Raw genomic sequence first — 14256 nt, 5'->3', positions numbered from 1 at the left:
TCCATGCTGCACGTCTTTAATCTGAGGAAGGAGTGTACTTTGATGTGGGAATACATTGCAGTATCTTAAAATTTGGAGATGACACGAAGATGGGCAATGGGGTTAGCTGTGTGGAGCATGCTAGGAGGGTGCCAAGTGATTTAGACGAGTGGGCCAAAACGTGGCAGATGCAATATAATGTGGATAAATGTGAGGTTATCCATTTTGGAGGTCAGAACAGGAAAGAGGATTATTATTTAAATGGTATCTGTTTAGGAAAAGGGGAGATGCAGCGAGACTTGGGTGTTGCTGTGTCTCAGTCGTTGAAAGTGGACGTGCAGGTGCAGCAGGTGGTGAGGAGGGTGAATGCTCTGTTGGTGTTCATAGCGAGAGGATTTGAGTCCAGGAGAAGGGAGATCCTGCTGCAGCTGTATAGGACCTTGGTGAGACCACACCTGGAGTACTGCATGCAGTTTTGGTCTTATTATCTGAGGAAGGATATCCTCACCATGGAGGGGGTGCAGAGAAGGTTCACTAGACTGATACCAGGGATGGAAGGAAGATGAAGAAAGGTTGGATAGATTCGGCTTGTATTCTCTGGAATTGAGAAGATTGAGGGGGATCTTATAGAAACATAAAATTCTTAAGGGTTTAGACAGACTAGATGCAGGAAGGTTGTTTCCAATGCTGGGGAAAACTAGAACCAGGAGTCACAGCTTAAGGATAAGGGGAAAGTTTTTTAGGACTGAGATGAGGAAAAATTTCTTCTCTCAGAGGGTGGTGGATCTATGAAATTCTTTGCCACAGGAAGTAGTTGAGGCTGGTTCCTTGTCAATATTTAAGAGTAGGTTAGATTTGGCCCTGTGGCTAAGAGAATCAGGGGGTATGGGAAGAAGGCAGGAACTGGGTTCTGATTAGCCATGATCATATTGAATGGTGGTGTAGGCTTGAAGGGCTAGATGTCCTACTCCTGCACCTATTTTCTATGTACTCATTTGAGGGTGGGGTTGAATTTAAAAAAAAAAAAGAAAATTGATGCTCGATGTTAATTTGCTGTCTTTGCTTGTGGTGAAGACTTTGACATCTATTTTAGCTTTCAACTGATTGTGAGAGGCCCAGTTGCAATGCAATTTTTTAAAAAAGGGGCTGGGGACATGCAAATAAACCTTTGGCTCCATTCTACTCACGGGTAGTTCACGTGACTCTCCGTGTTATTTTTTCTCAGCCCTTTTCTCTCTTTTTTCCCTTTATATTTATATGGTTTCAGATGCTGAGTAATAAAGCAGTAAATCTGGTGTCATTTCCGAGACACGGACGTTACATGTTTATGAACGGTTGGCAGGCACTCGTAAACCACACAGAGAGCTGCACAGTCCGAAAGAGAGATATAAACATTTGACATTGGCCATCTTGTCTAAATCTGTTTGATAAATTCAACCTTCTCCAAAAATCTTTTTTTCCTGGGGCTATTGATTTCAAAAGGGTACCAGAATGTGATGCATTTCCTGAGTTAGTATTGGACGCACTGTTACATAGTTATATTGCTAACGGCTCCCTTGCTCCCCATACACTTAAAAAATAGTTTAATTTTAGACTTTAGTAATGTTGTGGCAATGTGTTTCTTTTGTTCCCTTTCTAAACAACAGTCACGTTTGATTTATTTCTAATGCACTGTTTAGAATAATACCATCCATTTTATAACTCTGAGCTGCAGCTTGCATGGTGAGCACTTTTCCACTGTAATAAATGGTGTTTGAGAAAATTATAATGTTGAATATTACATGTGTAAAATAAGTGGATTAGAATAAAACACAAGAATTTGATGTTTTAGGATTGTGTTTGAATAATTTGAAATTCAAATGCAATAACATTATCCCTCAGTGCCATTTGACATGTAAGAAGATCTGGTCCTCCGGCCGAATGATCATTCTCTCTCCTCCTGGGCTGTGGACCCTGCATCTCACTGTCACTCGAGAACTGGAGAAGGAGGGAGCCTTCTGTTTATTTTTCCCCACCCTCTGTCTCTCGCGGAAGTAGATCGGCAGAACAAGTTAGCAGCAGCTCCAACGTGAGTGTTGAATTTGGCGGAGCTGTGAGCCGCTGAACTGTGAAACAATTGCACAACAGCGGAAGACTCAGAAGCAGAGTTCGACCATTCAGCCCATCGAATCTGCTGCACCATTCAAATCATGGCTAATGTGGAATCATAAAATCACAAAGAAATCAAGCATGGAGACAGGACCTACGGCTCACTGTGCTTAGCATTAACTACCCATTTTTTCATTCATCTCATTCACCCCACATTCTACTCAACTTTCCAGATTCTAACACTCCACCAGGGGCAAATTAACAGTAACCAATTAACCTCCTAACCAGTACATCTTTGGGTTGCAAGGGCGGTTGCAGAAGAAACTTGCAAGCTCCACGCAGACAGCATCCAAAGTCAGGATTGAAGCTGGGTTTCTGGTGCTATGAGGCAGCGGCTCTCCCAGCTGCATGACTGTGCTCTCCGACACATTGGTGCAGCATCCAATGCTGCAGTAATCATAACTTCTGGTCTTGTCTGTGTGGAGTATTAACCTTCACTCTGGGACCGGTTGGGTTTCCTCCTGGAGTTCCACTTTCCTCCCACATCCCAGAGACATGGGGATAAATTAATTGTCCACTGTACATTGGTCCTTATTGTAGCTGAGTGATAACGAACAGATCAGTGATCATTGGGAGCGGGGAAGAATCAGAAATGGAGAGGGTGATTAAGTTCTTGGAAGTTACTCTCTTGGAGAATCTTTCCTGGACCCAACACACTAATGGTGTCGTGAAGAAAGCACGTCAGAGCCTCTACTTCTTCAGGAGTTTGCAGAGGTTTGGCATGATATCAGAAACCCTGGCAAATTTCTACATATCTGTAGTGGAGAGTGTCCTAACTGATTGCATCATGGTCTGGTACGGGGATACCAATACACTTGCGTGTAATGTCCAGCAAAAGGTAGTGGACACAGCCCAGGACATCACAGGCAAAACCCTCCTCATCATCGAGAACATCTACAGGGAACGCTGCTATTGGAGAGCACCAGCAATCATCAAAGACCCACACCACCCAGCCCACGCTCTGTTCTCGCTGCTGCCATCAGGAAAGAGGTCTAGGTGCCACAAGACTCTCTCCACCAGGTTCAGGAACAGCTGCTACACCTTTACCATCAGACTCCTCAACTACAAACTCAATCAGGGACTTGTTTAAGGGCTCTTATTTTTGAATTCTGTGCATTTTTTTCTCTCTTTATTGCATAGTCAGTTTGTTTTCATCTCTTCATTTGTGAATGATGAGTCAGGTTTTTCTTGCATTGCCAATAAGTGGTATTTCTGCCTTGCCCACAGGAAAAAGAATCTCAGGGCTGTATGTTCATGGTTTGGCTTAACGAACAAAGATATATGAAGGATCGTAGACATGGGCATGTCCTTCAATCCTACACAAAGGATATTTTAGATGGAGGGCAGATGGCTGGGAGACAAGCGAATGATTTGCATTCGAGCTGGCAAGCACTACAGTATGAATAGCCTCCTGTATTCTACTGAAAGATGATCTGTTTCAGAGGTTAGTGGAAGAGCTGAGGATCTTGGTGACCATAAAGTCATAATAATTAATTAGAACATTATTAACAATGCCATAAAGAACAAAGGCCAGGCTTTTGGTGCTTGCTGGCAAAACTCTTATTGAATTACTGGCATAACCTCACTTGTTGTTTCCGATGTCAACTGAAAGCTCTTCAAGCTGAAAAGTTAGATCTGCTCGCCTTTCTACTGATGATCCTATGCTGCTCATTCATTACTGATGTTTCTGCTTTAATTCAGATCTCTGGCATCTGCCGTTTAATTTTTCTTTGGTCAGTGTTGGAACGACTGTATCTGCTGGCATACAAGATGACTCATGTATAAGACGACACCCACCCCCCCTGAAATTTCCACCTAAAATGAAAGTTTTGAGCTATACTTGCTGTATAAGACAACTCCAAGTCTGGCACTTATCCCTGGCCAGTGGAGTGATGCTGCTTGGAACATTTAATATATCAATTCACAATATTATAAAAGCGAATTTCCCAATAAAGGTTTAAATTTTATTAGCATATTTGAAAATAAACCACCTTCAACAGGCTGTTTAAAGCCTGTACGGAGTCGGACAGGCAGGATGAAGCCTGCGGGGGAGCACTCAGATTTCGCTGTTAAAGTCGTCGTTTCATCTTGGTGCAGGGAAGCACTGAGATTTTGCTGTTAACTTTTGGATCTTATACTTGGTGGTCTCTGATGACATTTTTAACATTCAAGGACAGTCTTTTACACCAGCATATTTGATGAATGGAAAGTCACTCATTCTTGGAATGCTCTCTGAGCTTTCCAATATTTCTGCACCCCTCTCAGTACTTTGTTTGTTTGTCTCCTGCATTCGTCACTTTGTGGCATTTGCGTCTCTCTCTGTCACTTTTTCCCTTTTTTCCTCTTTGTGTCCGTTTCTGCTTGCCTCCATTTCATCTGGAGCACATCCCTTGACCATCGGATGGGAGAGAAATATAGGGAGAAAGCTTACTCCGATTTTTCACATGGGTGTAGTCTGTGGAGGGTGATTGAGGATAACGGTGGCAGGTAGAGGGTTCCTGTGGAGTGAGCAGTTAAATCCAAGGGAGAAGCTTGGAATTTGATGGGAGTTTGGGGCAGCAGAGTTGCTGGGATGGAGGAAGATGGGATTTGTCTGGGATGGAGCCTGGATGGTTGAGGCAGACTTGACAGATCAAGGGCCTGTTACGCGTTGCCTGGCGCTGTCCTCTGCTGGTGGGGTAATGTTAATGCATAACTGAGAGAACTTTGATGGAGCTTGTTTCTTCCAGAGATCAGGACAGGGACTAATGAGAATTATAGTACAGCACAGAAACAGGACCTTTGGCCCATCTCTAAGCTGTCCACTACACAAATCCTATTTTTCTATATTAGGACCATATCCTGCCTATTCATGTCTGCCTAAATGACTGTTAAACAATAGTTGTATCTGACTCCACCACCTCCTCTGGCAGTTGGCTCCAGATAGAAAATATTTCATTATGAAAGGTATAGATAAGACAGAAGTAGGTAAGTTGTTTCCATTGGTCGACAAGAACAGAACGAGGGGACATAGCCTCAGGATTCAGGGTAGTAGATTTAGGATGGAGATGAGGAGGAATTGTTTTTCCCAGAGGATAATGAAGCTGTGGAAGTCGGTGCCTATTGAAGCAGTGGAGGTGACCTCGGTAAACCTATTTAAGACAAGGTTGGATAAATTTTTACATCATAAGGGATTTAAGGGATATGGGGAAAAGGCAGGTAGGTGGAGATGAACCGATCATCAGATCAGCCATGATCTCATTGAATGGTGGATTGGGCTCAATGGGCTGTATGGCCTAATCCTACTACTATTGATTATGTTCTAATATCAACCACTCTCTTTGAAAAGAATAAAAACACAAACAACTTTCTGATCCCTTTCCAAGATCCTTCCTCTCACTTTAAACCAAGGGGATCTTATTTTTGGTGCCTGGTGATTTCTTTTTGTACATTCTCCCTGTGTCTGCATGGGTTTCCTCCGGGGGGCTCTAGTTTACTCCCACCCTTCAAAACCTATCTGGATTTGCAGGTCATTTGGGCTCACGAGCTGAAAGGGCCTGTTACTATGATGTAAGTCTTTAAAAAAAAGTATGAAAGTTTAAAATTGGCATGCCTCGCCATTAGTTCTCCTTTCACGCCACACGAAGTCTCAAGCAACCGGAAAATTCACTTGCACAGTATCTATTAATCGCTGCAGGTTCTGGATACTGGGGGTTTTACTGCATTTGCTGAAGCAGATTGCTCAATTAATGAAAAGAGAAGGCAGAACCAGATAATAAAAACACACAAAGCCAAGCAATTGCCGATTCATGCTTCGAATCACGGCCAATATATTCGGCATTTAGGGATTAATAATTAATATCAAACCATCAATAATTTACCGTCAATTTCCAACATTAATTCCATCCTAATTAGATACTATCAGCATTGACTTGAATATATATTCTTACAAATTATACTGTGCTCTGAAGTCTGATATTGAAAGACAAATGTTACATTTTGGACCCTTCTTCCAGAAACAAATTGAATATGCTGTTGCTCTATTTATATTAAGGTTCCAAACAAATAAACTAATGGCTCTATTAAGCTTTATAGAGGAAAGTGGTGCTTGAATGTATGTATGAGGGGTTTGTCAGCTGTGAAATCTTTAATTCCGAAAGGAAAGAGTTGTGTGGAATGCCACTTTAGCCAGATTTAAATGGCATAATCATCTTGTGGTGGTTGAAGTGGTCTTACTAAAGCGTTGATGTATAATTGCCCATTTGCTCTCTGTGGAAGTTGAATTTCATAGTAGCCTGAAATATCCTGTCTTTGATGCTCCACAATTATGAAGGCTGCTCTGTGGACAAGGTCATGCTACCTGCACTTAAGTACAGGAGGTGAAAAAACACACAAATGCTGGAGAAACTCAGCAGGTCAAACAGCGCCTTTATGTAGCAAAGGTGAAGGTGCACCACCAACGTTTTGGGCTTGAGCCCTTCATCAAGGTGTGGGGGAACATGAGAGATGTCAACAGAATTCTGTGTTTTACCTAAGTACAGGAGGTAGTGTCATTAAGGCTGCCGTCAGAGAGCAGGAGCAATCATCAAGGACCACACCACTCAGTACACGCTCTGTTCTCGCTGCTGCCAGCAGGAAAGAGGTATCAGCTTCACAAGGTTCAAGAACAGCTGCACCCCCTCCACCATCAGACTCCTCAACAACAAACTTAACCAGGGACTCATTTAAGGACTTACTTTTGCACTTCATTGATTACATTTTCTCTCTGTATTGCAGTCAGTTTCCTTACATTAATTTATTTGTGTACCTGTGTACATATCTTTTTGAGTACTTTTTTTTTGCAGTTCCATTAAGTGGTAATTCTGCCTTGCCTACAGGAAAAAAAAATCTCAGGATTGTATGTGAAATCATGTATCAATTCTGACAATGAATCTGAGGCCAAACTGCAGTGTTAAATTAACTCAATGAGTGCAGGGTATTGTGTTACAAAGGCAAAGTGCAGGTAACAGAGAGTACATTTAAAATATGGGAAGGGCATTGTGCTTTACCGATGAGAGGTGCATGTAAGAGTCAAACAGAGAGGGAAGCTTTTTTGATGGGATTTGATTGCAAGTTTGCAAATGTGTGCCCTGAACTGTATTAATTTTGCATGTGAATCTTGTTCACACCGGGAGGAGGCTTTGTAAATCCTTTCTGAGCTCATGTCATAGCTACAATATGTTAAAGTGTCCAGTGCTGTTTTATATCTGCTGCTTTCCAGATCTTGCTTCCTGACAGCAGCTACAGCCCCTGGAGAGCCTTAATTTATTACCCCAACGCTTTTGTTCCCTGTAATGGATATGATATTACAGGAGATTGCATTATTGTTATCTGGAGGTCACTGTGACTTTGTCCCATGGCAAGCAAATAATGCAAGATAGCCTTCTCGACAGCATTTCCAGTAAGCCCTGGAAAGAATGGTGCACCCCAACTCAGAGGATGGGTCTATGGGAGTGAACAGGTCTGATGAGTTGTTTAAAAAAAAAATCCCCACAGGCAATGTGGTTATATGATGGTTGGCACCTCACCGCTCCAGTGATCTGGGTTTGATCCTGTCTTTGGGTTCTGCCAGTGGGAGTACTCTGGTCTCTGTGACTATGTGGATTTCCTACCCCCCTGCTCCAGTTTCTTCCCACCTCCAAATGATCTGCAGATCATTCGATTAATCGAGGGCTCAGTCAAGAACTTCCAATTCCTGGGTGTCAACATCTCTAAGGATCTGTCCTGGAGCTTCCATGTTGATGCAATCACGAAGAAGGCTCGCCAGCGGCTATACTTGGTGAGGTGTTTGAGGAGATTTGGTAAGTCATTGAAAACTTCTACAGGTGTACAATGGAGAGCATTCTGGCTGGTTGCAATTCTGTTATGTCCCAGTCCAGTTCCCCGATCTGGAAAATCGCCACCCATTCTGCCTGCTGAGAGAGTTTACTGCCATCATCATGGTCGTAGTGCACGTTCCACCCCAGGCCAACATCAGGCTGGCACTGGAGCGACTGAGCACGATGATAAACAGCCATGAGACAGCATGTCCTGATGCCTTCCTGATCATTGTAGGGGACTTCAATCGGGCCAACCTGAAGAAGACTCAAACGAACTACCACCAGCACATCATATGGGAGACCAGAGGAGCAATGCACTCAAACACCCCCATGAAGAGCGTCTACTAAGCTGTACCACGACTGCACTTCAGCAAGTCTGATCACCATCATCCAATGTGATGTGAACACAGGAGGCTCTTGCTGACACTCGCAAGTGACATCTCTAGACTGCAGCCTGAATCTTGGTGAATGAAATTATCACTTATTCCAGAAGCATTTTTGCCACTTTTGGAAGTAAGAAATGCATTTCCATGTTGATAATCAGGATTATTGCAGAGCACAGCATCTCAGGGAAGGTTTTTACATGTTTGTAAGACTTGTGTATTGGACTCCTGGGGAATTCCCTGCCATGCGATTTGTGCACCTGGTTTGATGGGAGAAATTGACAAAAAAAAATAACTAAATGTCAAAATTGTCAAATTGAAACAACGCCCATCCCACAATTCACGAGAGGAGGGATGATGTGAAGAATTTATTGTCAGATATGTAAATGCAGTAAAATCCCCCACTCTCTAGCATCTTTACGGATTGTTAGATGCCGAATAAGTGTATTTGCCGATTGCTTGAGATTACAAGTTGAGTGATTGAGAACTAACTGCTAGGGGCATCAATTTTAAACTTTCATATTTTTTACCTATTGATTTTCTGTAATTTTTTTTGCTGGTTGCTTGAGTTGCCAGTTGCTTGAATTCCGGATAACAGGAATTTTACTGTACATTGTTGAGATGCACTGTAATTCCAACTGCAGCCACACAGGTATGCAAGGTACACCAACTAAAATTAAACTACCAGGTGAAAGAGATCAGTAGAAAAGGATAGCTAAATGAACATTCATAGTGGCTTTTAGGGCAAGAAAAACATTACGTTTCAATGGTACCATCGTGCGCCCCTTTTCCACTGGCAACCCAGTTAATTGACAGGGCAGCGTCCCGGGATAGGAAGCCCTTTGTGCCATTTCCACTGGGCCACTAATTGCTTTTCCACTGAACACAACTCATCCCCGGGGATCAGTGTTCTACCTTCAACTGGAAACAGGTGAGTTTCTGCTGTCCCTTTTCCCACTGGTTTTATTAATACCTCAGCATCAGCAAACACCGGGGATATGATTAGGGGGTAGCGGTGGTTAATCCCCGGCGTGAAATCACATCATTCGATGACAGGGTTCGGAAAATGTTATTTTTCCACCAGACCCTGTCCCAGTAATTCCTGATACAGGGTGCCAGTGGAAAATTCATGGCTGATTTTTCATCATTGCTTGCAATTATTCTCTGAATAAGATGCAATGTCACCTATCAATGTGAAAGTTTTGTTTTGCATGATTTAGCATGTGCTTAAGCCTCTGTTTCTTGATAATATTCAGATGTCTGCTGATGAGCAGGGTCTGAATTTGCCATGTGTGGAATTGCTGAAAGAACCATGTCCTGATAGTCCACCCTCCTGCTCACCTCCAGTATGTTTGATGTTCTTGCATACAGCAACATGGGTTTAAATGGCCAGATCTGCTTCTACTCTGCTGTAAATAAAATTTAAATGAAAAGTTCTAAGGAGTTTATTTCCGAATGCAACTAACATTATTAAATTCCTCCATCTGCAATATATGTTTGACAGTGGCATCTTATCAGGACGTTGTTAAGGGTAATCAGAGCCAATGGTGTCCATTGTTTCAGCTTCATTTACAAAATTGTGCAGCATAAAAATTTGGGCCAGAGATGGTACTGAACTGCGTTGTTGTCCCATCCTTACTCAGCGTCAGATCACCATTCCATTCCAACCTGTTCTGAAGACATTTTCCACAATAGTTCTTCTGACATGTTTTTCTTTCTGTTTAGCCAGGCTTCCTTTCCACCAGAAATGATTGCTTTCTCTCTCCGCTGATGCTGTGTGCCTTGCAGAAAATGTACAGCACTTGGTTTAATTTCGGACATGGCAGCTGCAGTGGGTTTTTTTTTTAATCTCACAGTTCCAGCATTTTCTTTCGCTTCTGCTTTCATTTATCTTCAATTTGCACCTCCTTCAGACAGATCAGTTCTGATTAACCAGCATTCGCCTCTCTCTCTCTCTCTCAGCGAGTATCGCCACTCTCTCTCACATCTTGAGTCATTCAGTATCACAGGCGTTCTCACATATTTTTAACTTGTCTGACGAAAGTCGAGCACCCTGAAATTTCCCTCTCCACTGATGTTGCCTGACCTTCTGAATATTTCAAGCATCTCTTTTTATCTCATTTCCAGCATGGAATTTTTTTCTCCTTTTTGAATATTGTCCATTTGATTCTTTCCTGTTGCTCTTGGATATTTACTCACTTATGAGTACCCCTTGCATGCCTGAAAAAAATGTTCATTGTGTCCAAGGAGACTTTGTTGCCAATACCCTTTCCTGCTTGTACAAAAACCTAAAATTTGGAATGCTTCCCTGAGAAGCTCCACTCATCCTTTGGATTCATAAGGGGAAAATCACATCTTTTGCTATTTTATTTGCTCTTCACTTTTAACAAAGTATTAAATCCAAGTTGTCAAATTTCCCAACAGGATTTGGAGGGGTTTTAAAAGAAGTTGCACGGGGAGAGATTTTTTTATATGTTTAAAGGAACCATTTGGAGTGCATCCATGTTCTTTGCTGGTTCAGTATGCAAGATATTATTCTGTATGAACCTTTGAGTTACGCCTGGTTAGGTTACATTGAAACTCCATCGAAGATGAGTGAGTTGTGCAGTGACATTTCAAACCTGGAAAATAAACTAACAGATAAAAGGCTGTGGTTAAATAATTTATGTTTAAATTCAAAAGTTTGGTTTGTCTTAAATTCTAAATGTATTTTTGTGATTATGTAGCTGAGAGTGAAATGAATTCAAGTTTCTCAATTACTGCCATTGATTATGTTGAGCAGGCTGTGATTTGAATAGTTGCTGTTCACAACTTCTTGTAAATGTCTGTGTTTAAATTCTGCAGATCCTATTAGTCTACAACATGGCCTGCAGCATCATGAGCCTGTACACCTCACTTCTCTTCCTGCACGGGCTCAGCATTGCAGCTTCCATTTTCCAAAAAGAGTTCTTTGCAGAACTGCAGCACGCCTACTTCATGTACTGGCTGGTCAAACACGTGGAACTACTCGATACGGTCTTCATGATCCTGAGGCATCGAAACCGCCAAATCTCCTTCCTTCATGTCTACCACCACTGGAGCATGTTGCTCCTTAGCGACCTGACCTATCATTACTACCCCTGGCCAGCCATTGCACCTTTCCTTCTGTTGAATTCAGTTGTTCACATCTTCCTGTATTTTTACTATGGGCAGAGTGCTGTGAATCCAACTCATCAACCCACCTGGAAGATTAGAATGACACAGTTACAAATCTTCCAGTTTGTTATGGATTTGATTCTTGCAACATGGGGCTATCTCTTTCATGGATTCTGCATTTATGGAATCTTCTATGGTTTAACAATGCTGAGCCTTTTCTTAAACTTTTATTTCAAAGCTTTTAATTCAAAGAAAACTACATAAATGTACCTCAAACAGGAAAATTATTCAAATATTATTTTTTCTCTATGGTGAACTAAGTGGGCTGGATTAGATACTGTAAACATTGTTTCTCCAATATTTTTGGTTGAGAAAATCCACTTGAAATACATTGGGAATTGAAGATTCCACATTGATATTGTTACAGCAGGTCGAGTACCCCTTATCCAAAGTTCCAAAATGCTCCCAAATCTGGGCCTTTTTCAGCACAGATGTGATGCCACAAGTGGGCACCAGTTACCAACCATCGTCACCGCCAGGCCAACGTGTTTTTTTGCCATCCAGCAGAATTTCTAGTATTTGGTGCTGCGTTTATCTTTTGTAAGCAGAGATCGTTTTCTTTTTGATAAGTACAAAACATTATTTTTACGTGAAATCTGAAATTCGTCACCCACTAAAATTCCATGTTTGAGTGTGACGTGACCAGCAACATTATTGCGTTGGGGGAAAAAAAAAAAAATCCAGTGCACTGTAACGTTTAGATTAAAACACAGCATTGCAGGTGGAGAATGAAAGGCTGCTCTTGTTGTTTAACAACTGATACAGGTTTCCTGCTGATGCAACTGTGCTGCTCAGTTACCCTGCGCACGTTATCCCAAAATCCGAAACACTTCTGGCCCCATGCATTTTGGATAAGGGGTACTCAACCTGTATTTTGTATTAAATACATTTAAACTGCATCATTTGAAGAGTGCTTGAACAATACTTTAGAATCCTTTCAAACGTAAATTCTCCATGATCGCAGGGATTTCTTTTAATTTCAGAATCAAATTAAAAATCGTCAATCAATGTTAAAAGATAAAATGCCACGTAAATCCCTCCCATACTTTGTATGTTAAAAACAGCCAGCCTCACTGTTGAGCCAGTACAGATTAAACTGATGGTAGTTAAATCTAAAATTTGGATATAATTGCATCTTACAAAGTTGAGATGCGATTACACAGATCAAGGTGGGTTGAGAGAAGATAAAAGTGGTGTTTCGGTTCTGAGTAGTTTAGGGTAAGGAGTCAAGGGGATTTAATTTTTAAAATTAAGGCATTCAGCTTGGTAACAGGCATTTTGGCCCACGAATCCATGCTGCCCAATTTACTCCATATTAATCTGCACCCCTGTACGTTTAAAACGGTGGGAGGAAACCGGACCCCCTCCCCCCTGGGAAAAACCCACGCAGACATGAGAAGAAGATGCAAACTTCTTACAGACTGCATGAGAGTTGAACCCCGATCCGGTTCTGGTCACTGGCGCTGTAGAAGTGTTACACCAACCGCAACACTAACCGTGCGTCTTATTTAAAATGATATGAGGTGTAATTTTTATCCTCAAGTCAGTGGTGATCTGGAATTCACTCACTGTTATGAAATGTTATGAGCTTCCAGAAGTTAATTGAATGGAAACTTGAGGGAGAATAAATTCCAGGGCATTGGAGAAAGGGCAGGAATGGGACTTCAAGTGCAGCATTTGACCCACACCTCCCCTTCATCACTCTTCGGGGCCCCAAGCAGTCCTTCCAAGTGAAGCAACACTTCACCTGTGAAACTGCAAGGAGTCGTTTACTGCACCCATTACTCCCGTTCTGGCCTCCTCTATGTCGGCCAGAGTACACTCAGACTGGGAGACCGCTTCATTGGGCCCCTCCTCATTATTTGCTGCAAAACAGGAACGTATTCCTTCTCCTTTCTCGGCCCTCTTCCCCATGACTTCTCAGCTTCTTCTCACTCCCCTATGTATCCATCAATGACCTGTTATTTCCTGCTCTTCCCTCTTTTTACCAATCTTTATATTTCTGGCATCTACCTGATTCTGGCACTTTTGAAGAAGGGCTCAGGGCCGAAACGTCAACTGCCTTTTACTTTCTATGGATGCTTCACGACCAGCTGAGTTTCTCCAGCACTTTGGTAGACTTACCTCAGAGGCTCCTGGAATTTAATAACCACTGGTTTAATGCAGCATTAATGCAATTCCACCGTTGATTTCAGAAACAGTTACAATTTGTTGCGATATCAACAATTAAAAAGAATATATTTGTGGAGTCTACCTGTATGTGTTTTTGTTGTGAAGTGAATAATCCATTAGTTTGATTTGCCTTGTCCTGTGCAATCGCTGCTACTTAATTGAAAAAGAACTTTTCTGATAACTTGAGATAATACTGGTAAGGTGCTCAGACATGACCTGCAGTCATTCTCAAATAGGTAATTGATGGACATCATTGAGAGGTGTGGTCCAGTGAGGGGTTTTCCCCAACAGCCAGTCGCCAGAGATGGAACTTTTTATCCCTTTCTGCAAACGGTTACAGAGCAACGATGATCAGGAATGAGAGTTCCTGGAGAAAAAGGGGAAAGGTGAGAAATATATACATCTTTCTGTTTCTTTGGAAGCCATCTGGTGACTGGGGGGAAACTACCCTCAATTCCTTGCCAATAATATATTGCTCCATTGTAAAAGTAACAAACCAACAGATGGCCTGGGCTTGTTCAAATTAGAAATGAGTGTTAATC

At 42.0% G+C, this 14256-nt stretch overlaps 1 protein-coding gene across 3 annotated transcripts in view; it reads left to right on the top strand.

The window, feature by feature from the left end:
- Positions 1-13795, top strand: part of LOC138736262 (very long chain fatty acid elongase 5-like) — a 43395-nt gene extending 29600 nt beyond the window's left edge. For all 3 annotated transcript variants that reach the window (XM_069885477.1, XM_069885478.1, XM_069885479.1), the window contains exon 4: positions 11192-13795. In XM_069885477.1, coding sequence (XP_069741578.1) covers positions 11192-11746 — 555 coding nt within the window. In that variant the 3' untranslated portion in view covers positions 11747-13795. The remainder of the gene's footprint in view (positions 1-11191) is intronic.
- Positions 13796-14256: the final 461 nt, after the last annotated feature.

Source organism: Narcine bancroftii, chromosome 6, assembly GCF_036971445.1.
Source record: "Narcine bancroftii isolate sNarBan1 chromosome 6, sNarBan1.hap1, whole genome shotgun sequence".
Classification (NCBI taxonomy): domain Eukaryota; kingdom Metazoa; phylum Chordata; class Chondrichthyes; order Torpediniformes; family Narcinidae; genus Narcine; species Narcine bancroftii.
This window is presented reverse-complemented; position numbering and strand designations above follow the sequence as displayed.